This window comes from Cheilinus undulatus, linkage group 1, assembly GCF_018320785.1.
Source record: "Cheilinus undulatus linkage group 1, ASM1832078v1, whole genome shotgun sequence".
In the NCBI taxonomy this organism is placed as follows: Eukaryota; Metazoa; Chordata; class Actinopteri; order Labriformes; family Labridae; genus Cheilinus; species Cheilinus undulatus.
Window position 1 is genome coordinate 48,217,508 of NC_054865.1, and position 25,339 is coordinate 48,242,846.

At 39.2% G+C, this 25,339-nt stretch overlaps 2 protein-coding genes across 2 annotated transcripts in view; one reads left to right on the top strand and one right to left on the bottom strand.

The window, feature by feature from the left end:
* LOC121512191 (protein kinase C-binding protein NELL1-like) overlaps positions 1 to 25,339 on the top strand; it is a 419,636-nt gene that overhangs the window by 202,464 nt on the left and 191,833 nt on the right. The gene's annotated exons all lie outside the window — the stretch shown is intronic.
* Positions 17,260 to 24,811, bottom strand: LOC121512200 (piggyBac transposable element-derived protein 4-like). The gene is made up of 2 exons (XM_041791362.1): positions 24,608 to 24,811; positions 17,260 to 20,577 (listed from the first exon to the last, which is right to left on the bottom strand). Exons 1-2 carry the CDS (start codon positions 24,733 to 24,735, stop codon positions 18,609 to 18,611), a joined length of 2,097 nt encoding a protein of 698 aa, XP_041647296.1. The 5' UTR covers positions 24,736 to 24,811; the 3' UTR covers positions 17,260 to 18,608.

The following is a 25,339-nucleotide window of genomic DNA, read 5'->3' on the forward strand; positions in this document are numbered from 1 at the left end:
TTTGAATTGACTCAACCCGACGTGAAACACTGGCACAGATCTGCTCCAGCCACAGTGGGCGAGCACTCTGGCAAAAGGTCACTGAAAGACCTGTAATGAATTACAGTCATTTCCCTGAACGACAGTGTCCGTGTGTCTTTGTGTGTGCGCTGCTCCTTCACTGTCCCACTTCTCAAACTCTCTTCTGGGTGGCATCCATCTCTGCCATCTGCACTACACCGCCTGCATGTGTTCCAACTCAGCCAACGCTGTCCTTGGCATCCCTGTGTTCCCTCGCCTCATTCCTCATATGGTTATTTATCCCTGTTTATTCCCATTCTATTTCCTGAACATTTCTGAGCTGTAGGGGATTGTGCAGGTAATCCTTGAGCCAGATGGCTTGTTGGCTCAATGCTCTGTGTTTTTGGACTAAAGTGTTCAAATTTTCCATTGGACTCGAGCCTGAAGACTTCCCTGCAAGCCTGAAAAACGTATTGTTTCCAAGTAGCCTTGTGGGAGTGAATGCAGATTACCTGAAGGCCTTATTGTTTTGATTCATTATCACTGATCTGTGTTTTGCCCAAGAGAAAGGAAATTGTATCATCTTTATTTCAGCGAGATTTTCGAGTCATATCACACCTTAATGTTGAAGCCACTCTAAGGCAAGAGAAAACTTCCTAACGCTTTCTACAAACCCAACTGACAAATCTGCAATGAAATGTTAAGATATGTATACTGCATGTTGTTCAACATCATTTATACCCTTCTCTCCTTTGAGGTCTGGTTCAACAAAATTTCTTTCAGTGACAGTCCAGTATATCATATCATCCAGCATAAGATGAAAATGAGGGTTTCCTGTAGCTCTATTTGACTGTCTTAACCCTCTGAAACTGGCATTGTTGTGTACGGCAAGGAGTAACTCATGCTATAAAAAGTTAGATCACTTTTGATTCACACATTACAGCCACTTCCTTTTTTTCCCTGTTAAAGCTAGGCGTTTTGCTGTTCTAATGATGCTATCCATGCCTTTGTAGTCATTAAGGACGGTTTTCTAGCAAACCTGGAACTTGGGTGTCTTTCCATCGTCTTTTAAGATTAAATCCAAGCCAGTAAATCTGATATTGAATGTCTTTTTATTTATTTTAATCAATTTTTGATCATTTCTGCTGCTAGCGGCTAATGCTAAACAGCATCTTGGATCCCAGAATGCTTTTTGACTGGCTGTGACAACCAAAGGTAGGCTCCTCTGTCATTGCATTATACTTTGTAAAACTGCACAACTCTTACTGTGGAGATACTAGCAGAGAAGACTAATAGTTCATAATGGAGAGAAAGAGACAGAGAGGCTGTTATGTGGCCCTTTGTGTCTCAGCAGATGGGTACTCCTTTGAATAATGGCACAAACAGAGCAAATACAAAGCAGCACAAGGACTTTTTGGTAAATTTGTGTTTTTTTTTTTTTTTTTTTTTTTTTTTTTTTTGACACTTTTTGGTCCTCAAGAGTTTGGAGAATAAGTTTGCGCCAGTGAAGTTGATATTGTTTACTATTGCACGTAAAGATATCTGGGTTTAAACTTTTCTCAAGCTTTTCAGGGCTGCCCTGCTCTATGCAGCTCCAGGAACACTTCCACTGTGCATGGTCGCTTGACATAGGTTGGAGAAAATACTGCACACCTGGATTGCAGTGCAGGCTGAGTATGTGGATTTTGGGGGTTACTCTCCTCACACACCCACCGTCTTCACTCTGCCACATCTGAGTGAAGCATCTGATTGGCTGGGTAGCGTCGCTACCATTAAGACAACGGATGTTGTGCATGTCAAAATAGACCACTGTATGTTAGGGCTGTCAAGGATAATTGCATTAATCTTGATTAAATTAAGGTCCAAAATTAGTGCATAAATTTTTGAATATTGCGATTAATGGCATGCTTTATTATATCTTTCAACACACTTTAGTTAAGCCACTCCAGCGTCTCCCTGCAGCCACAGTGATAATTCAATTTTAGAAAACTCAGTGAAGGCTCAGTGGACAAATCAAAATTCATCGGTACCTCGTATTATCAAAGATTTACTTATTTACTGGTCCTTTTTGTCCTTTGAGATCCACAGTAGTTCCTTTATTGCTTGTTAAGTTAATTACATAATCTTCACAGGTCTGTATTCAAACAGGAAAACAATTGCCCTAACAGTAGAAAAATACAGAAAGACACAAATCAGTTTTGAATGCAAAATGATTGGATTTAAAAATGTAATTAAAAGGATACAATTAATAGCGATTAACTTCCAAAATTCTGATATTAACTGTGATTAAAATTTTAAATCCTTGACAGCTCTACTGTAAGTGTAAAAACAAAAAAAAAGCTGCATAGGTTGAGATAGCAGTGTTCTTTAGAATGAAATAACTGGGGTCTTAATAGGTCTGCACTTGGGGCCTAGATCTGGACTGTGGTTCGCTAATTAGTGACCTCGGTTCTAGACTAATCCTAACCCTGCTCTGCCACAACCTCTCTTTACCAATCAATCCTGCTGCTGCCATTTTTAAAAATCTGTCCTCTTCTCCTCCACAGTCAGCTTGTTGTTTCAGTGTGATTGCTGCAGCACTCCTCCACCCCAGCCACCTCCATTCATCTAATCCAGATCCAAGTCTAGAAGTCCACACTTTATGTCATCCAACATCCCCCCATCACCAACAGCAGTGTCTAGACTCCATGGATAGGTATCCTACCCTGCTGTTGGCCTCACTACCCCTTTGAGTACATGAAGATGTCAGGATGGAGACAATCGTTAGAGTAATGACTTTAGGTTATTCTCTGTGTGTTTTTGCCAGAAGGTGAACACATGACTTCAGCCGAGTCAGGAGATAGACAGACGCTCCGCCTCAGTCTTCCGTTCAGTCATCCCCAATCCGTTCATTAGAGTGAAGACCGCAGGGACTAATGATCATTTTCCACAGGGTGCTAATGACACAATTATAACTACGAGGACATCAGTCATCTCCACTTAGCTCAGACACTGTCCTTGGCCTTTAAGACACACATCCCCACACTCTGAGGAGTGACGACCACAAAAATTCAGATGACTGTCATTGAACTAAATTACTCTCTCAGAGAGTTACTGAAGTGACAAGGCTTTTTGAAAGACATGATATGAATCAAGTGCTACACTAGGAAGTGGTACAAACTGTATATCAGCAGCTTAGGGTGTAAATCTTCCTGTTCAAGCCAGATTGAGTGATTGAATGAATGCATTTTCCAGCTCAGTGGTCCCCCTTTCAAAGAAATGATTGTAGTTCGGTGTGCCAAGAACTTTGAATTTGTGTGAAGTTCAGCTTTGTTTAGGGATTGATTTTAGCCATCAGAGAACATGTCAAGGATTTTTCCCCGCCGTAGTGATTTTCTGCTCTGCCTCACAAAGCACAGCAGCTCACTGTGAGTGCTTTATGACCCAAATGTTCTGCCAGGCTGCCTTACATTCACACCATATTTAACTGCTGACAATTAAACCCACCAACAACCTTCTGTTGTAACTGTCACAGCTTTAATTTAATGCTCCAGTGCAGCTGAGATGAGCTGTGACTTTATAAGGAAAGAGGGATGATGAAACGCACACATCATGCCTATAAAGAACGCACACATGAAAAAGGAGCAGGGGTGAGTTGACCTGAAGGAGCAGTTTGTTGAACAAAGTGTGTGTGCTGTAGCATCAACAGAAGCAGACCAAAAATAATTATAATCATCATGTATTTTTAACAGTAAGCTAAAATCTTGTGGATCTTTAAAGGAAATCTCGAAATGCTCCTGTGTGAGTTTACAGCATGCTGCCACCTTGGCAGGTTCTAAAGCTGTAGAATGATGTTGCTTTGGCAGTTTCTGAAGGAAGTTAAGATAACTTGGCCTCCAAAGGACATTTCTGAGTTGTGAACAGATGCCCTTCTCATGTTTCATTTATTTCATTGCTTTATTTCACATTATGAGGGAGAAAAGCTGTTAAAAAGTACCAGTGCCCTTCTAGTTTGCACAAGAGTGTATTGCTAGACCCCGAAGACCTCTCCTCACAGATCTATTCTCTAGTACTCTCTGGTGGGTAGGGATGGTAATCGTTAATTTTTATTGATATTGATACCCTTATCGATACTCCTTATTGATCCGAGTCCTTATTGATACCACTATCGATACTTTCTGCAGTCTTGTGGAAAGACAAAATTAGGGCAAATATTTAAACTACAAGTCATCCTGGCTGAGTAGTGCTTGAGTTAAAAAGCTACAATTCAGTGTATCACATCTATTTTTTATCTCTCAAATGTAAACTCATTTTTTATATTCACAACTGTATTCATTGAAGTTTCTTGTCAAAAACTAAATTTTCCCATTTTTCTGTGACATTTGAACACATCATAACATATAGAATACTGTCATCTAATTTACTGAGGTTACCTGAACACATCTTATTTTCTATCTTTCAGCTCGTTAAGTTTGCTAATTAACTTTAATTTCGCTGATTCCACCACGGATTTCTACAAAAAACATGCTAAGGCCCTGGGTTCATGTCAGGGCCCCGACGTCATCTCTAGTGGCCCTTTGAGTAAACAACTGTTTTTTAAAAGATGATTATTACCATTTGATGATGAAAATATGTATGTTCGTTGTGTTTACATTGCCATCATTGATGTTTATTTCCCCAATTTGTTTATCCCACCTCAAAGTGTTGCAGTTACACTTGTTTATATCCTCTCATACCTGCCAGACACATGCAATACTTTCCACATTAATGTCTCAATGTGTACATTTCAGCACGTGTAGTCATGTTCTTGTGAGCATGAAAGCCCAATTGATGTCTAGCAAAGACATGGCTTGCACAGAACAGGATTGAGCTAAATCAGCATCAGCACTAGTGCCATGGATTTTAGCCAAAAAGAAAAAAAAAAAAAAAAACACTTAGAGCTGCAAAGATTGTCAAGAAGTGAATGCTTGTGCCCATTAAGGAGGTTGTATCGGATTAGAAAATCCCAAACAGTTTTATTGACTGGAGCTGTAAAAATAGTTACACATACTGTATGTCATGAAAAATCTCATGGTCTTCTTATCAGTTTCTAATGAAATGACCCCATACCAAACTAATTGAATAGCCCTGATCTACTGTGTCGAAGGCTTTAGGCAAGTCAATATAAACTCCTACTGTGAATTCCTTTTGATGTAAAGCTGTAGATTACACTAGATCAGAGCCATATCGGAAGAGGGCTTTTCATAGAATCCATATTGGTAATGATATCCTATGTTACTGTCCTTGTGGTCAACTAATCCATTGTAAAATATTTCCTCAAGTATTTTGAAAAAACAAGGTAATAGTTGATAATAGTCTCGCACCACCACCAGTGTCTAGACTCCATAGGGGGTATCCTATTCTTGCTGTTTGCCTCACTACCCCTTCAAATACATGAAGTCATCACAATGGAGTCTAAATTATTGTTAAACTTGTTTTAAGTCTCTCCTGATTTAGCTAAAATACTGATGATCATCAGTTTTGAATACTGGGGTGACTTTGGGGCTGTTAGTATGCTGTTACAGACTCTCTACTGTACCTCCAAAAGAACGCTGACATGTTTTGGGTGTAAACAGCACAAACTGCAGGAAGTTTATGATTTTTCAACATCCATCTCTGCTCTGCAGCACTTCAAATAAATCTCGTAGCCACAGCGGGAGGCTCATCTAGAGCTTCTCCAAAAATATCCACCTAGCGCTTCCAGCTATAACACAGATGCTGTAAGTACAAAGAGCTGCAGCAGTCTACCCATAGCATGTCAACTGTGGCTGTCTTTGAGGAGCGGGGTTTAGCCCGGGTGCAGCAGTTCAGGCTGCTGGCACAGTGACGAATGAACTCATGGCTTTTTTACAGGTTTTGCATGATCAAAGCCGCAGGTGAAGCACAGTAATCGTTTATAGTTTGGGGGAAACCCTGCTTTCCTGTAGTACATGAGGCACAAGCTTCACTCCTTCAACGCAGACTCAAAGAAGCTGGGATTGTCTAATGAGGACTGTCGTTTGTTGTAGGTTGAGGGGCTTACTTTGCTCACAGTTAAAAAAAAAACAAAAAACAAAAAACTTTTCATTGTCTTTTTTTCTGACAACTGGAACTTTTGGAAAACTTAAGGTTTGAGGCACATCTGCGCTGGAGAAGCAACAATGTCTATGATTCAGAGCAAAATGAATGGAAATATATTCACGTATATAGAGGACGACATATTGTATATGAGTTCCCTTCAGTTTGGGTATGATTAACATATTTTGCAGTATAACCTGCAGGCCTATTTCACTTTAAAAGACACAAAGCTTTGTATTAGTACAAGGTAAAAGTAAATTTATAATAAAATGGTTTATATTACTATCATACTGCAGCATTACTCAAGGCCTCTTCCACTTTATAGTTCATACCATAGCTCAGATGAAACATTTTGTGGGTGGAGGGGATATATTAATGTGAATGAAGCTAATAGCCTTGGAATGGTAATGCTGAAATCAATGTTTTTTCTTTTCTCATTTCCTAGTGAGAGATATTCGACTATTGTAAATCCAACAAGCCCATATGCCTTAAATTTGTCACAGGGGTTCTTGTTAATGAAAGAACATCTTCTCTCGTCTTCAGCTTGTTTGAACAGTGAATCCGAACACGCTGTATGGATAGAGGTTAAGCATGTAATGGCAGGTGTGAGGCTCAGTGTCTGTCAGTTTGTCAGAGGAAGGTCGTCACAAGCCAGGAAACACAAATGCATGTCTCCTGTTTATCTCCACGCTGCCTCCCGAATGGCTCTAACAACATTCAGTTCTGCAGCAGGCAGATGGCTGCGTTGAAAGGTTGAGTGTTAATAAAGAGCAGCTGGTGGAGTCGTGCTTTGACCTTCATGTGATGAATGTCCTGCAGTGAGCGGAGAGGAACTCCCCAATGACAAGTTTGTTACTCATCTGATGGATGACGCGCACATTGGAGCGGGGTAAAAACACATCCACTGGTGTAAGACTTTTCTCTACTATGTCAATGGCATCATAACTTCTTTTGTATGCACTTTTTGGCAGCAGTTACAGTCTTTTACCTTGCCAGTGGAATGGCCAGGTTCTATACCTGTCATCAAGTGGATCCAGCTTGCTAAGATTCAGGCTGATACGCCTGTGTTTAATCAGTGTCATTTGATGCCAGCTACAGGCATGGTTTAATGATATGAGTCGGTGAAGAGATTAGCATGGATGCAGCTATAGCCACATGTTTTTTTTTTGTTTTTTTTACATCATTGTTCATGTTTTTATGCTGTATGCATACATGACAATGTTCTTTGCTGATTAGACTCCACCATGATGACTTCATGTACTTGAAAGGGTAGTGAGAACAACAGCAGGACCAGGAAACCCCCATATGGAGTCTAGACACTAGTGGTCGTGTTGATGAGGGATGCAGGATCAGATGAGGAGTAGACGTCTGAGCAAGACCAGGACACCAATAAGGTTGCATGGAGGAGGAGACTGAGGTATGCAGGATGAGATGAGCAGAAGACCTTGAGGATCTGGACTAGATGCCGATGAACTGAATGGTGGGGGCTGGGGTGGAAACAGCAGGCTGTGAAGAGAGGACAGCAGATTTGAAATGTGACAAGGGCATGATGATTGGACAAAGGAGGTTGTGGCAGATTCTGATTAGCTCAGTAGGGATTGCAAAAATCAGCTGACCAGCAGAGCGGGAAGGGAAGGAGGGAGATATTTGAATGAATGGTGATGAATGAATGAGTTGAAACAGTCTTCTTGCTCAAACTTCTACTGAGCTCCATATGTCAAAGGTTTACAATGAAATAAAAAAATAGGGCTCAGTATTGTCCTGGCCTGCCATTCTCCTAACATCTAAAAGTCTGGGGGCTCTGTGCTTCTCACTTGTAGTGATGGGCCAAAAACAAAACCGCCGAGGAGCAGAAAGAGTGGCCTGATGAAGAACAGTATGGGTAGGGGTTTTTGCACATGGTTTACAGTGTCAAACAGGGGCAATAGAGTGCCCATTAAACATATTGAGCTTCATGGTTTTCAAATCTTTTATAATGCAATGAGGAAGCGCAATACCTTTTTATTCCCAGATAGCAATTTGATAGATTTTCAAAAAAGCCTTGCATTGTTTAGATCATTGAAAATTTCCCCACTTTTGCGTTTCTAAATTGCCTCTATGCAGGTATTCCTCAGATGTGCAATGCTGGTCTTACACCAAACGACTTTTCAAGAGATTTCAAAGTCACAGACAAATTCCAAAGTCAGAATGAAATAATGAGTTTTTTCTTGAGTTACTGTCTGATCCTATGGTCTCGTCTATTTGGCGCAAGGTGGTTATAAAATATTGTCACAGGTCTTTAGTCTGGTCTTAGGCAAAGTGTGTTTTCAATGACTGACCATCATCAACAAACAGTGGTATGGGCGCACCGGTAGTCGAGAGGTTAAGGCGCACACCATGTACGTGGGCGGCCCGGGTTCAAGTCCAGCCTGTGGCACCATCTCCCGCATGTATCTCCCCGCTCTCTTCCCTGTTTCCGAGTCTATCCACTGCCCTCCTCTATCTAATAAAGGCATGAAAAGGACCAAAAATAAATCTTAAAAGAAAAAAAAAAAAAAAAAAAAAACAGTGGTAAACAGTGATAGTACTCTCTGTCAGCACTAAACAGGAAACTGCAGACTTGTTGAAACGAACATGGCAGGGAGGTGAAAGAGAGCATGGTTCTCATGCAAGGTTGAAAAGGAGAGATGGCGGGATGGGTTCTGGGTATGTTTTCTTTTACGTATATACTTCTTTGTTTTATTTGTGTGTGATGCACTTTATGCTACATTGTTTTATGTGAAAAGTACTGCACAAATAAAGATTGATTGATTGACTTTTACAATTCCTAACTATTGTTCTATAGCAGCGATTTTAAAACTTTTTTTTTGCCCATGGTACACCTAAGACCAAGCCAAAATCTCAAGACACACCATACTTAAATCCATGCAAAATCACCTCTTTAACATGCCATCTTTACCTGATGTTTAGTTGTAGTAATAATGCATGGATGATCGAAATATCAATGCACACCTAGACATGCCTTAACCATTTGGGAACAACTGATTTACACAGAATACATTTCATCTCTGTCGGCCTTATTCATAGTTATTGATTAAAGCAATCTGCTGTAGCAAATTCAAAACTTTTCATACCTGCTATTTGTCATTTTGACACTAAATTATCCTAAATATATACTTATGAAACAAAAGCACAGTTAGAAACACCAGAAATCAAGCAGAAAAAAATGTTTTCAAAGAGGTTGGTCAAGTTATTTTTATTTTTATATCATGCGATATTGCAAGTTTTAATCAGTATCATATTATCAACAATACCTGTGAAAATGCATGCAAAAGTATCTTTAGTTTTTGTATTATTGTAGTAATCAAGCAAGGTTGTACAAATTCCCAAGCACACAAAGACATGCCTCAAGGCATACGCGTGTGCCTTGCCACACCATTTGAGAACCACTGTTCCATAGGATAAAGGGGATGAGTTCTTCACTCAGTGTCTTGAGATTGAATTCCTTACATGCAAACTATTTTCCTCCCAAAAAGCTTTTTGCAGTGTGCAGCAATCAGAAGCCTTCTGACAGCGAGATAAAATGCCCCCCCTGACCTGCAGAATGCGCAGTAGCCTAACAGGCGGAGGTTGTGACTGAGCGTTCTTGTAGCTGTGTGAGCAGGAGGTGAGCTGGCAGAAGAACAGCTGAGCGACAGGAGAACATGCCCTGGGTCATTCACATGTTAGATGATCTAATGAGTCATACAGCAGAGAGTGTATCTTCTCTTGACTTCATTACAAACGGTAATGGTGTGTAATGATGTGATAAGGCTTCAGCCTGTCGAACTGCAGCAGCAGGGTGTTGACACCCAACACCATTAACATAATGACGGGGCACGCAGTGTTTTTACAGCATATGCTGTCTGTCTGAGTGGCGAGCTGTGGGTCAGTGATCAGACTGAAACAATAAATAATGATGAGAGGACTGGGCTGCTCTTTTCTGAGGAAATTTCTGCTGAAATTTCCAGCTAAAATATCATTTTAAATCTCACTTATCTTAGTGACACTTCATACTGAAGCTGTAAGGAGTCAGACAGAAGGCTGTATCGGCTTCAGCAGCTTTTTTTTTTTGCAAACAGCCAGCATGCATCATCAGGTGGCCAGTAAGTGCCATGAACTCCTGTCCATTTAGGAATGATCCCTGCAGCACAGCACAAAAAGCAGACAGATATAGAGAGAAAAACGGCACCAATCCCTGCATGCAGACTAAGAAAATATGGGTAATATCTTAGTTACTGATAATGCTAATGATAATGACTGACAGCAGTATGACTGTGTTATGATGTTGGTGGAAATATGCAGCCAAAGGTGGTAGCTCAAGAACAGAAAAATGTAAAGAAATGAGAAGAATCAAACGCACAGTCAAACAAAATATGATGCTTTGCCATTTCTTCTGGTGTTGACTTGAGGACTTGAAGTCAAAAATTGCAAGATGAAAACTACGTTTCATAAGGTTTATTTTTTATGCAACAATAAACTGTTGTGGTTTAATGGATGGATTGCATGTAAGGAGGGAGAAAAGCTGTTAAAAGCGGCCTTCCTGATTTCTGCTGAGAACTACTCTTAAAGCATTATGGGATCACTTTCAGCCAAGGTTATTATAGTTCAGTGGTTCTCATCTGGTGGGTCGGATGTGTGCCTGGGAAAAAAATTGCACCAAATTGTCTATGAGACTTCATAAGACATGCATGTTTTGTCTAGATTTGTTGTTTTCTTACACCTTTTATACTGTCTTAGGCCCAAGCTCTATTATTTTTTTTTATGAAATACATCTAATTGACCGAAAAAAAAATAATTTAAAAAAATGGGTTGCAATTCTCCTTGAGGAGTTGATGTGGGTCCCGTGACCCAACCAGCTTAGAACCACTTTTATAGTTAACTAAATCTAACTAGAAGACTAAAACTAAAATTCAAAATTATTTTAATTTACTGAAACTAAAATAAAAATGATAACTTGCAAAAAAAAAGAGAAAACAAACTAAAACTATTTTCTGTGCTTGCAAGCCTACACAGATAGATAGATAGATAGATAGATAGATAGATAGATAGATAGATAGATAGATAGATAGATAGATAGATAGATAGATAGATAGATAGATAGATAGATAGATAGATAGATAGATAGATAGATAGATAGATATTTTGAATATGTAAACAGAGTGCAAAGTGGCCATACATAACAATAATGTTCTTATTCAAAAAAGAAAATACAGTGCAATACAAATATCACATGCAAAAATTTGAGTGGGAGGAAGTCCATAATTATTTAATCCCATCCCTTCTTCATAATTAAATAATTTGCTATTATCAAAAATATAAGTTCATGACAGATTTGAACAAACTTACTGAAGGACTAAAGCAGGACAGCAGAGGTGAAAAAAGTACAAGACTATTGTGCTCAAGTATAGAGTACAGTTACTCTGGTCAAATTTTACTTGAGTAAAAGTTAAAGTACTGGTCTATAAAACTACTCAAGTAAAAGTAAAAAAAAATCATTTAAAGTTACTTAAATACTGAGTACCGAGTATCTGCTGCAGAGTTGTACAGCAAAGTATGAGCTTTCCTTGTTAGTAAGAACAACAACATCAACAGCAATCTCCAACCAGGTTGTTCAGGTAAAGTCAAACCTCTGTGAGTCACATGTGCAGATTCTAAATTAGTGGATAACTTCACTCATGGTGCAAAACAACTAAAACTATCTGAAACACACCTAAACACTTTGCCCCAGTGCATGACTGGTAACTTCACCCACCCATCCCCCCAGATTTGAAATAGCAGTGGGCAGAGCAAAGGATATCCTAAAATATATAAAAGAGTAAATCTGGCGTGTCAGTTTAGTGAGCTTGGGCCATTGAACTTGAAACCGATATAAGAGGATAATCTTGGTCCGTCACAAATAAGCAGCACAAAAACAAAAGAATGAGAGCAGCTTGCAGTAGCAGTTCCACATCATCATGTAGAAGTATTTTATGTGACATGGGAATGATAAACCAGGTGAATCTATCACTGTGGCTCCATCATGACAACTGCCAAACAAGACACGTCCCATTACAGTTACAAAAATTATGAATTTCTCTGACTTTAAAAACTGTTGGAAAAATTTGAGATGATGGAAGATCTCAACTAAACAGCGGTCTAACATAGGAGTAGTCATTTTTTAATAAATACAGACATTTTACTGCAAAAACTCAACATCTTGTGGCCTTAAACCCAGGAGCTGCTGCTGTCACAGTCTATTTTTCACAGAATAAAATACTCAAAATTAAATGAACACCAATTACAGCAGGCGGCACCACTGCCAATGTGCACTATGCAGAAGTAAGAAAAAAAAACCCTGTCTTGAGTGTCACAGCTGAAACTGCTCTGTGATACAGAAAATGTGAGCTAATATTTCCAAATACAGTGAAGAGATTGAATAAGCAGTGTGATATTAACACTCAAACAGAGTCTATTTTATCTGAAGACATTAAATTTCGTCGCAGACAGGGCTCGCTGTAGCATAGTGAAGATTATTAATCTCCTGTGAAATGGAAACAAAAGTTTGCCTTCTTGATGTTTCTGCTTTATGGACTGAGATATGAGATTCAACGCAGTGCCCGCTGAATTGCTCCCAATTTAACATTCAGAGGAAAACCAAATAATGTCAGCGGTGGTGACTGGCAGAAGGTTAAACAGTGTCTTATCTGCAGACACAGGATATATAATCACAGAGGGATGCTCACATCACAGAACTCCACCTGAGAGGATGTTCTGTCCACAAAGCCTGCGCTACGGGAGCTATCGGGCTATTAATCACAGGCACAACGGCTCTGTGGCTGCCACCTGGCTGCTCATACCCGTGCTCATGGTATCAGTCCCAAGCCGGATTAGTTCAGGGTACTCTTTATTTTTGTATCATCCCATTGTGGCATTTTATCAAGGCATGCTTTTCTATATGTGGACAAAATGTCACAGAAAACCACTCCACAAATGTTCCAGCTAACACTGTTTTAAAGATGCCACAGAAGCAAATTTGACTTTAATTCCTACTATTCTGTTCTGGCTTCCAAAATGTGCTTGAGAACTGTAAGCGAAAATATGAACAGCTGTGCAGAGTTGTACTAGCTACATTAAACATGGTATGCAGGTGCATCTTAAAAAATAGAATATCATGAAAAAGTCAATTATTTCAAGTTATATTTTCTGAATACGCAGGTGAATGTGATATCGAAATTTTCTGTTTTTTTTTTTTTTTTTTTTTTTTTTTTTTCCCAATTCTGTTTTCACTTTGTCATGATGGGGTACTGAGTGTAGATCAATGAGGATTTTTTTTTTTTTTTCTGTAGCATTCTTAATGTTTCATTTCACTTTAAAGCTCACAGACAGCTCAGTGGATGAGTCAAAGTCATCAAACAATTACCTTTTCACTGTTCCCTTATTTCCTTTTTTTAATCATTTTTTCATATGTAAACGCCACATCATAATCTTCAATCTACCTTAAGTTCCTTTTTCTTCAAAATAAAACCAGGTCTGTATCCAAACAGGATGTCATTTACCTTCAGTTTAAGACAGTAGAAAAATAAAAATAGGAAAACAGTTTAAAATGTAAAATAGAATTTCAAAATGCAACAAAAAGGAGATTAGCTGCATTTAGATATAGAAATCATTGATTTCAAAGGGTTGCAATTTTTATTCACGATTAGTCTCAGGATTGCTGTAGTTAATCAAAATTAATTTCACCCTTTAAATTACATTTTAAAATTCCATTATTTTGCATTTAAACTCTTGGATTTTTCTACCTGGAAAATGATGTCTGTTTGGATGGAGACCCAGTAAAGGTAGATCATACATTATTACATGAACTTGACCATGGGAGAAGGAACTTGTTATGGATTGGAAAGGTAATAAGGGGATGCTTTAAAGGTAAACATTTGGTTATGCAATGTTTGATGACTTCTGACTTGTCCACTAAGCTGTCTGTGACTTTTTTGAAGTGAAATTGAGAAGCAGTGATGGACTTTTTTCACATCACTGTGGCTGCAGGGAGATGTTAAAGTGGCTAAATCAAATTGTGTAGAGAGGGACAATTAAGCAAGTGATTAATCGTGATCATTAAAAAAATAGTGCACAAATTGTGAATTATAGATAATTGCAACTAATGTGATTAATCTTGACAGCCCTAATATAAATTGAAAGATAGGGTAGATTAAGGTGGGGGCCACATGGTAAAAAAAAAAATGTCTAGAAATAGTGACTATGCTCAGGAGAGACAGAAGTCAAAATTGCAAGAAAATAAATTACCATTCAGTCAGTACATGCAAAAATACAGCAATAGAGGCCAAAATTGAAAACTTTCTATTTATTACAATGGACTCTGCTTTTAACCTGGACAATCATTTTTTTTAATAATTTGAAACCCCCTGGTTTAAATTAATGCCAAGTGGATTTTTCTTTGTAACAATTTTTGCTAAATTCCACAAAAGTTAGACCAAAATGAGAAGCCTCACTGCAGGATGTAATTATTCAAATGATATTTGCTGACACATTCTGAAAAGCTCAAACTTTTGCAAAATTAACAGAAGACATTGACTCATGTTGTATAAAACGTGTTGTGACACTCCCAATGTACCACAGCATTGTTTTACATATTTAGCATCACTGACTCACATCAATAGGCATCACCTCTGTGATGATGTCTGAATTCTTACTCATTCCACAAAAGTATAAGGGCAAAGCTTTTTTTCTCTTTCTACTAAGAAAGAACAATTGAGCCTTTTAAAAGCATCCTTTATTTTAAAAAGAGCACAAGAAGACACATATAAAATACATTCATCCAGTAAAAAAACATGACGCAGAAACATGCTACTTCAGAGGAGACTGAAATCTCTTTTTAAAAAAGTGTTAGAAGTGACAGTTTAAAGGAGGTACTTATAAGTCCACAACAGTGTTCATACTTGTTTCAGTAGTGTGTCTATTAAATCAAAATTAGAGGCTTCTGACACATTAATCTTCATAAACACTCTATACACATCTGCCGATGTAGATAATTTCTCATTGTAAGGCCTGTGGGAATGTTGTGTGACATGAGTACATCTGTCATGCTTGTACCAGAGGAAATAATAAAGCTTTTTGATGGAGTTTGTGTTGAAAGTAAAACTGAAGAGGTTAACTGTTGTTATCAAGTGTGTAAACATACAATGCAATGCTGCTTTTATCAAGTATCAAACCCAGAAGGCACACTGGAATACAGTGTAATTATCACCTCCTAGTAAAGCTTTTAACAGCTGACTGCAGACTGTGCAGCTGCATCCACAAGTTGAGTCAAATCACTGGAGTTTCTGGGAGACAAATTAAAGAAGCCAAATCCAGCTGAGCATGTTAAATCCAAGCAGAAACCAAAGTGGGTTAATCCTCAACTGCTGAGGTACAGTAATTAAAAATGTCCAAGATTAGCTTAGAGTCGAGCATATGCATGCTGCACAGAGCACACAATTCAAATTCTGCATACTGGCAGAATTAAGACACTGAATAACCAGTAGCACTTATGTTTCATGTAAAAAAATCAAATATCAAAACCTACTCAAGGACTAGACGTATGTAAAAAGCTGTGTTTTGCATCAGTTGTTACATTCAAGTTTGATTACCATTTCCCCTTAGAGTAACTGTAATTCATTTAAGGTAAATGGTTCATTTACATCCACAGTATATACACAGGAAGCACCATCACAACTTCTGCAAGATACAGACAGATAAATTCAGGCTGCATGTACAGCTGACATGAGGTAACTGCAGTTTTCATGTAGAGGTAGGAATGCATGTTTCTATTTATGATAAATGCCCCAATTTTCCCTGTATGATAGTTCAGTTTTTCAAGCCCAAAGCCTGGATTATACCTCTGCGTCAAGCCAATGCCATAGTAGACCCCGATGAAGCTCTACATACTTATACTTTACTGAGTCTGCATCAGTATGCTCCTCTGCAGTGTGATCTTTTATGCCAATTCCTGGTCCTAATTTGTAAGTCTGCACATGACAATTCTTAAATTTGCATGGCTGTGCACAACTATGGGGGTCCCCAGTTTCTGGTTGTTGTTTCGGGGATGGTGGGCTGAAAAGCGAGGGAACCTCTGCTTTTCTAATGACTGTAGAGCAGTGATTTTCAAACTTTGTTGCCCAACGCATGCCCAAGATCAAGCTGAAATCTTAAGGCACACAATATTCATAATCATGCAAAATAGTCTCAACATGTTAGACTATTTTCAATTGTTTTGCAGTCGCAGCACAGCACATCTACACTTGCCTTGAGGAGCGCCACTTTACCTTGTTCATCCCCTTTCATTTAACTTTGAAGTGAGTTTTAAGGACTGAAATGCAGGGTTGCACAATGTTGGATTTTTGCTGCTTTCTGATATTTAAAAATCTATTTCAGACATTTTTTTAGGATTAGGACTGGCAAATTAACACATTTCAGTCCTTAAAGGGATACTTCCACATTTTGGCAAATTCGTCCATTGCCATAATTCCTATCGTCTTAATAATAGGTTCGTTGCCTTCAGTTGTCGGTGCAAGCTATTTTTAGATTGCTGCTGCCAAGTTCAGACCTGCTGTGCCAACTCAGTGTAAGCAGATGGTATTCCAGCTTTCCCTCATCAAACTCATCAAATACACAATCCAACAACTCCAAAACGCTCTCGTGGACAAGTTGTGACCTGCACATTCATCACGTTACGAAATAATCATGGAACATTACTAGACGGAGATATTTTAAAGCTAAATGCAAAGCCGGAAATACACTCCAGGCATGGCTGCTGCACTGTGTCCCTCCGCCCAGTGGTTTACTCACGAAATAGTTCTGAATATTTGCTTCATGCGTCGTAATGTTACATAATTATACATTATTATTTCATAACGTGGTGAATGTGCAGGTCACAACTTGTTCACGAGAGCGTTTTGGAGTTGTTGAATTGTGTATTTGATGAGTTTGATGAGGGAAAGCTGGAATACCATCTGGTTGCATTGAGTTGGCACAGCAGGTCCGAACTCGGCAGCGGCCAATCTAAAAATAGCTTGCACCGACAACTAAAGGTAACGAGCCTATTACTAAGACTATAGAGATTATGGCAATGGACGAATTTGCCAAAATGTTGAAGTATCCCTTTAAAACACATTTTTATCATAAGGAATGACAATGAATAAAGAAAAAGACTTAAGCAGTCGTAGATCTGTTGGACGAGCCTAAAACTCCACTAACTTATTTTTTTCTCATGGTTAATGTTTACATGTGATGCAGGTAGATTATCACTACAGATGTTAGCTGTAAATCTGCAGATGTTGATATCATCCTGATAGAATGTATTTCTTTTTTTATGCTTAAGCTTTCAGTGTGATTAAGGAACTTAAGTTTTAGGTCTGGAATACATATATGAGCATTGGTATCATCTGATAAAATGAATCCGTAAATATTGGCATATTTCACATCACAGTAAAAAATCAAATAATCATTAAGGCATGTAGGCCTCCGCAAAAGGTTCAGGGCTGAAAGAACCTGTGGCATGTGCTATGGCATAGATTTGATGCAGAGATATAAATCAGGCTCATCAGCTCCTGAGCAAAGCTACCACTACATAGTAAGATTAATCTGGGCAGTAATAAACCACTAACTGGTCTTTAAGACACTTAACAGTTCCTTTAAGTTCTTGAATGTCATTTAAGAAAAGATTGAGAGGTACTTTGAGTTGTTAGTCAGCATACATCAGTGAGTTCACAAGAACAGCTCAGTGTGCTTTTCAGTGCATAAAATTTAGTTTTCAGTGTGAAACAGGGCTGGGAGAAAGGAAGTTATATGTTCTGGTTTTCCAGGCTTGCCTCCACACATGCCTGCCCAAGTGTAAGTTTTGTCTACTATGCACATAAGAACACAAACTCGCACACTTTCATGCAACAGAGATTGAGATATTTAACCAATCTTACACTTAACTTTCAGTGATGCTGACAAAGGAGCCTACAGACATTCGTGAAGGCTGTCCAGTGTCCATTACAAATGCCTTTTAGAAGACAGCCAAGAGAAAAAGTAAACATTTACAGCCTACTCTATTTTGAAGTTGAGCTTACAGAACATGAGTTAACACCCGTGTAATCCTTTTGGCATGTCTACATGATTATGATAAATGGGGCAATGCTTTTGTGCTTTCGCACATCTTTTTTGGTCATGTCTGGTGTTAGGGAATGCTTCAGTGAAATTCAACTTCACGATATTTCACAAAATGTTCTGTGCATTCAGAGGCACAATGAAAAGAGAGAAGTCTGATGAGCTGGCTGGTCCATTTTGGGGAAAAAAGGAATGAAATCCACAACACACAAGCCTACAGGTTCTGTAAACTGATTGGTTTGAGTCATGATACACTGAAAAATGTACTTTGTTCTGCACCCACATTGTGTGCCAAGTAACTAGCAAAACACTCAGACATGCCCCAAATCACTAGGCCCCACGCCCTTTAGTTGCTGCTTTATGCCTGGCCCTTTGAGTCTTGTTGCTCAGACAGTGATACCATTGCTTTCATGCCACTCACTGTAACAGTTCCTTGAAGTGGTTAAACACAGAGTTTTAAGACAAGTCCTACAATAAATCGGGGACTTCATTTTGCACAGAACACACTGCCTTCTGCCAGCAGTGCCTCTGTCTCTTAAAGGCACGTTTTTCATGTGCTCTGTAAAATAAGCTGGCAGGTGACCTAAACGCAGAGGATGAGGGCTGCTACCAGTGGGATCCTCTGTGAATGGAAAGGAAGTTGAGTTGGGTGGTGCACTGAATGCGGGGAAAGGCGATGTCTGGGACTTCTGGGGGCTTTTGAAAGGGAAAGGAGATACCATATGGTTTTGTGGTGATGCTCTGTTTGGAGTTGACCCAATGGCTGCCAGGGCCAAAATCAGCTCTTCCCTGAACTTCTTCTGAGACATTACTTGCTGATGCTGTAGTTTGCACATATCCTTATGGATGATGAAGGCATTAACGGTGGCGATATCAACAAAATGATAAAACAACTTTTTGTACCACTTAGTAGTCTTCTGGAGGACGTTGTAGTAGCCAATAAGAGCATCTGAGAGGTCAACGCCGCCCATGTACTTGTTGTAATCTTTGATGCAACCTGGAACAGGCACTTGCTTCACCATCCAGCTTCCATCTGCGCCTTTTATACTGCGATTTGCTGTGTCGTTGCTGTATGCTGTGTGCATAGTTGAACACATGGTCACCTCCCGGGTGTCCAACCACTTCACAAACAGCAGCGCTCCTTTTCTCATCCAGCGGATGGTTCCTCTTGGTGCTTTCTCTGGGATGTCATTCGGTTTCTTTCTTGGATAACCAGCCACATTGGTGCGAACAGTACCACAGGAAAAGATGTTCTTCTTCAGGAGGTCGGAGAAGAGTTTTGGACTGGTGTAAAAATTATCCACATAGAGCTTGTATCCTTTGCCCAGAAAGGGGATGTTCAACAGTCTCATGACAATGTCATACCTATTTCCTTTCCCTGAAGGTTTACTTTCTTTTCCTGAGTACACAAAAAAGTTCAGGGTGTAGCCACACGCTGAGTCTGCTAAAACAAAAAGCTTAAATCCCCATTTAGTAGGCTTGCTTTTAATGTACTGCTTCAGTGCAGTCTTTGCTTTAGTCGCCACCATCCGTTCATCGATAGAGATGTGCTGATGAGGATGATAGAAAGTGTAGCAGGCCTCCAGAATCTGCTCATAAAGTGGCTTAACCTTGCACAATCTGTCATACTTTAATGTCCCTTTTTTCTTCTCATTGGCCGCTTCAACTGCCGGATCATTCAGGTGTAGACAGCTGAGAATAGTTGTGAACCGTGTTCTGGGCATGATAGAACCAGGAAATGGCAAGCTGAACAGCTGGGAGCCTTTCCAGTAATCACTCATGGCTTTTAGTGGTACAATACCCATATAGAGGACGAGGCTGAGAAAGGAGTACATGTCTGCTGCCGTGACTGGCACCCAGCTTTTCTTGTTGCCTTGGTGTTTCTTTTTCCCGTAGATATTGGTGTTTTTGACCAATGTATCGATCACTGTCGTAGAGAAGAAGAGCTGGAAGAGATCGAGTGGTGTGTAAGATGAAGTTCTGTTCAGCTGTGGCCCGACATCTCTTTCAGGTCTGAACTTTGGCTGCGGAGGTTCAATATCTTCTTCATCAATGTCATGCCAGCGGTCTTCAAAATCAGCTTCCTCCATTCCCTTTTTTAAAGTTTGTGTCTTTTTACGTTGATTTCTCCCTCGTGGAGAGGAGAACGTCTTGCCAATATTCGAGGAGACATTATTTTTGGGGGTTTTAGATGCATTGTTGATCTTCTTCCTTGGAGGACTCTTAAATGGGGACTTCAGTGGTGATGACACAGGAGAATAAGAAGCAGGGCTCCTACGCTTCCTGGTGGTTTTTCTCTTTGCAGGCGTACTCTCCCACTCCTCATCTGAAGTATCCTCATCAGTGAAGTCTTCCCTGTAGACAAAGTATATAGAAAAAGGATTAATGATACAACTGGTTGACTATTTCCTTTAAAAAAAAAAATCAACTGCATCTCTTTCTTAATCAAGTTTAGGTTTAAACAGTGGATAAAGCATCTGGGGTGTTTAAGATGAGGTTCATACTTTCTAACTAGTCATGCACAATAATTATTTTTAAACCAATAAATCTATTTTCTAAACAGTGATTTTGATTCTGTCTCAGACAGTCCCCCCTTTTGATGATCTGGTTGGATTTTTTTCATATATAATTAGCATAGGGAGAATCCCATATGATCGACTTTTGTTTGAGAAAGATGTGCCCAGCTCTGTCTCTATGAGTGTTTTTGATGAAGGAAATATGTTCATGCACCTTCAATATGGTTTCTGACTTTTACCTGTGTGAAACTTATGGCCCTGTCCTTCTATTAGTTACCCCAACCCTTCCATCAAAAGAACCCACTGACCTGCTGATGACCATTGTAACATAATGTGCTTGTAAGTAGGGCAGAATGATTTGAGAAAATAATCTACTTGAGATTTTCTTATCCAATATTGCGATTTAATGTGCGATTATTTCTTAAGTTCCTCATCTCATGCATTTTCCAACAAAAACAGGCAATAATTCATTCTAAATTATGACCAACACAATGTCAGATTTTGAAAAAAAAATATCTAAGTGGGATGATTTTGACTGATTTTGCAAACTGGATATGAACTGTTGTATGAAAAGGGTGATCATTTTTAGATAATTCTCATATTCAATAAGAAAAACATACAAAAATGAAGAAAATAGATTCTTTTCGTACAATATTCTAAAAATATGGCACTGGAATGATTGCATGATATGTAATGCATAACACCTCTGCTGCAAAAAAAATGTCTAAACTGGTATTTTGACACAAATTTCAGGTTAAAGAAATATTGCAACTTCTGCGATTTGTAAATTGCAGCAGGCCATATTGCAATTTAATCTAATTTGCGATTTATTGACCAGCCCTACTTGCAAGCAGCTTACAAGGGTGGACCCAGACTTTGGTTCTGGGATGCCTTACCAGGGCCCAGATTGGAGCAAGGGCGGCATAAAGCTTGGATCTTCTTTTGTTTCATTTGTGAACAAACAGGACTTTCTACAAAATTGGGGAGCACTTTTCATAGTTGAGTTGAGCAGATGAATAAAAAAATGTCTCTCTAGCAGCTGGAGCCAGTGATAAGATTGCATACTGCTACTCGTGCAGTTAAAGTGTTTCGCTTCAAGGCAAAAGTTGAATTTACCACTTTGGACTAATCTGATGCACAACGCTGATGCTTCTGCTAAATTGCACATTTTGGTGCTTCATTTTGGTACCCTGACATGTCCCTCCATAATTAAAGGCACAAAATACACTATGTTTTAGCCTTTTACATAAAGAAGTTACACATTTACCTTTATGTTATATTGGCTTCTTTCTAAGATATTTCTTTGAGTCATTTATGATTATAAAACAGCTTTTATTCACCGATCACCTTTTACCATAACCTTACCTCTTAAAAGCATCCATTTAGGCGCTGACACTGTTGTAACCCTCTGAGCCCTAACTTTTTAACCATTTTGTCTCACCTGGACTTATTGTCTTGAAAAGCTTGTGAAACATCAACCTTGAGGTGTATAGTCAATCTCTAAAATCTTATTTTAGAACTACCTGGGCTTTGAGAATATGTGTCCAACAGTATCACTTGAAATTTTCAAAACAAGATGGGACTATAAAGAAAAAAGAATAAAATAACTGGTACAAAAAAGTGAATATATATCTATATTCTGTTACAAAAGGTTTTCAAAATACTCACATATTACAAAAAAAAATTCCTTGCACTTATTTGTGTTAGCTTTATTTGTGCCTTTACTCAAAGAAGTTCCTGTCTGCAGGGACACTGAAGGCCAAATCACAGGCTCTCTGTCTCGCTTTCTCTCCGTTATGACGTATTCTGGCCGTCTCCTTTATGATAGCCTTAGCTGCTAGTGGCAGAGTTGAAAATTTGATCGGAAAAACCCATACAATACCCAACTTACTCAAGATAGACTGTGTTTTTTTTATTTATAAAGTAACTGCGCTTTTAAATACACTGTATAATGATTTCATTACTGCGATTATTGGACATTGCAGATGTGAGTTAAATAGTAAAAAATAAAAAAAATAACATGATAAAAAAGTGAAAACTGAACAACAGACAGTGTGCATTTCTTTGTAAATATTATCCATGGCAGGGGTGTCCAAACTGTGGCCCGAGAGCCAAATGTGGCCTGCAGACCATTTTTGATTGGCACCCAAAAACTCATAATAGTATAAATATGGCCCTCAACAGAGCATGAAGTTTGTGCTAGACTTTACAATTTTTCTTAGTTTCAGCATAAGGCAGTGCTACCATACAAACACTGTGAACAAACATTTTGACGTGTTTTTATGCTAGTTTTTCCAGACTAAATTGAGACAACACTATAAATTGTAAACATATTGCCAACCAAAATAATACAGATATCAGAGCCAGTGGTAGCCAGAGACAACCAGGGCCCCCTGAAATCTGACGTCATCGTATCCGCCTCAGTGTGAGTTAGCAAGCAAAAACACGTGTTTTTTTCCTCACAAAGTCTAATGGCTGTACCGCAACTAAGTCTGTGTGCTGTCTCTGTCAGCCTGCCTGGGGCTGTAACACAAGCTAAGTGCTGCTTTGGCTGGTCTCAGAGCCCAGCGCTGCAGCTCTTCCTCTTACAACAGCATAAACAACCATTTAAAAAGTCTATTTTAACTTGTGACTTTCTTTTCTAAGTCCACAGTGAGTCAAAGCTCCAGGCTGCGATGTTAAACGAGGTCAGAAAAGCTGCTGTAAACTAGCCGTACAGCAGCCAAAGCTAAGCTAACTCAATGCTAAACAGAATACTTCGGTCAAGCTCTTCAGAATAAAAGTCTGCGGCTGTTATTTTTCTGAAACGCTTTTATTGTGAACGCCTTCACTAGGAAACGTGGTCAAGTCATTAGCAGCTTAACACACCTCGTCAGTTTAGAGATGAAATGTGAAACTTGGAGTGCAGTTAGACAGAAGTAAACTTAAAAAAAATAAATGTGTTTTCTGTGTTCCTATACTTAGGGATAAATTGAGTATGCCATCAAAGGTTTGTTTTAAGGGGAGAAGAGGGTTAGTAACACTTGAATTTGGATTAAAAAGCATCCTCTCTTTTTAATTTTGTAATACCATGATATCGCCAAAGGTAAGAAAAATACTGTGATGATTTTTAGGCAATATTTCCCAGGCCTACTCTGTTCAATTACAGGATTTGGCTGATGATTTAGGCTAGTTTAAAGAAAATTACTAGGCTATAACAGAGCCTTTAAACTGACTTTGTTTGTTATTTGTTTACCTTAAACAGTTATTAGACAAACATTGTGTATTGCTGATCTGAAATTTTTAAGTCTGCATTGCCCCCCCCCCCTTCTCTTTACCTCAGGGCCACCACTGGTAAAACTCTGGGGCCACCCCTGCTCCACTGCTGTCTTTCAGGCCCACTGTTCTCTTTTTTAAAGAAAAAGCAGATTTCTGCAGATTTTTAAAAATGATACAAAAGGTGGCATGCCAGTGAAGAGAGACAGTTACGAACGTTTTCACTCATTTTGTTACAGCACAACATATTCGTTGCAGTGATTTCCGTGCGCTTTGCACGCATTTTAACGCATGAGCTTATCCCTGACTTCATCACTTTAAGGCCAAAAACGTGCACAAAGTCCGACAATCTGCAGGAATAACAAGCAAAGTCGGTAGGTATTCACAGTATGCGGATGTGCTGCTGTAAAAACACGTGGAAAAGGATCAGACTGTATTTTTTATGAATGGGGAGGGTGCATTTCTTCCCTTGTTTGTAAATTTGCTAAAACTACTATAATATCACATAAGGTCACGGATATTTGATATCTACAGAACGAAATCTTGTCTAGATCGTGCGCGGGGTATTGTTGTGGTCTGAAACCAGCTCGACGTCTTTTCTTTGGGCTACTTACGGCTGAGACCCCCGGGCCAGCCCCCTCGGTGTGTAGTCATCATCAAAACTGCAGTCGGTCACGTCGATTTCAGAGTCCGAATCCCACTCCAGCTCCTGTAATTCATCGTCAGACTCCGACAGAAACATTTCTAAAGTTTGAAAAGGTGAAACACTTTTGCACTTTCTCTCAGGAGAAAGTTTCCAGCGGTACGTGTGTGGTGCGTCCTCCCACCGTCTTCATCCGCCCCCTCCTCCACACACCGAGGGAAGATTGGCTTAACGCGGGTGCCTCTGGTCAGGCAGGATTTCCGGTTTAGTACTCACCATATATGGTTAGGAAGGTAATTTTATTGGCTGTCTTTCTGAAGATTCACCTCTTTCACAGGCCCAGCTGTAACACATGCGGGTAGTGTGAGTATAATCTCCAGGGATTGGCTGAGGACACATGAGAAAGAAAAATCTAGTTCCGCCAGTTTAGGGTTAAAATGTTATTTGTTTTCATTTCTGTTGTTCCTGGATGTCTTTTTGAGATAATTTCTGCTTCAGTTGACATGTTTTTTTTTTCTTTTAAAATGGCCCCATTCATTCAACAATGTTACTGCGTTAATCCATTGTTTCAGATTGAAAAATCACTTTTAAAGATATTAAAATGGCTGTGATAAGTGTAATTATGTAGCCAAATAAAGTAATGTTAAATGGATATGAAAAAACGAGTGGAACGAGAAGAGTAAGCACTAGTTACTTAGAAATC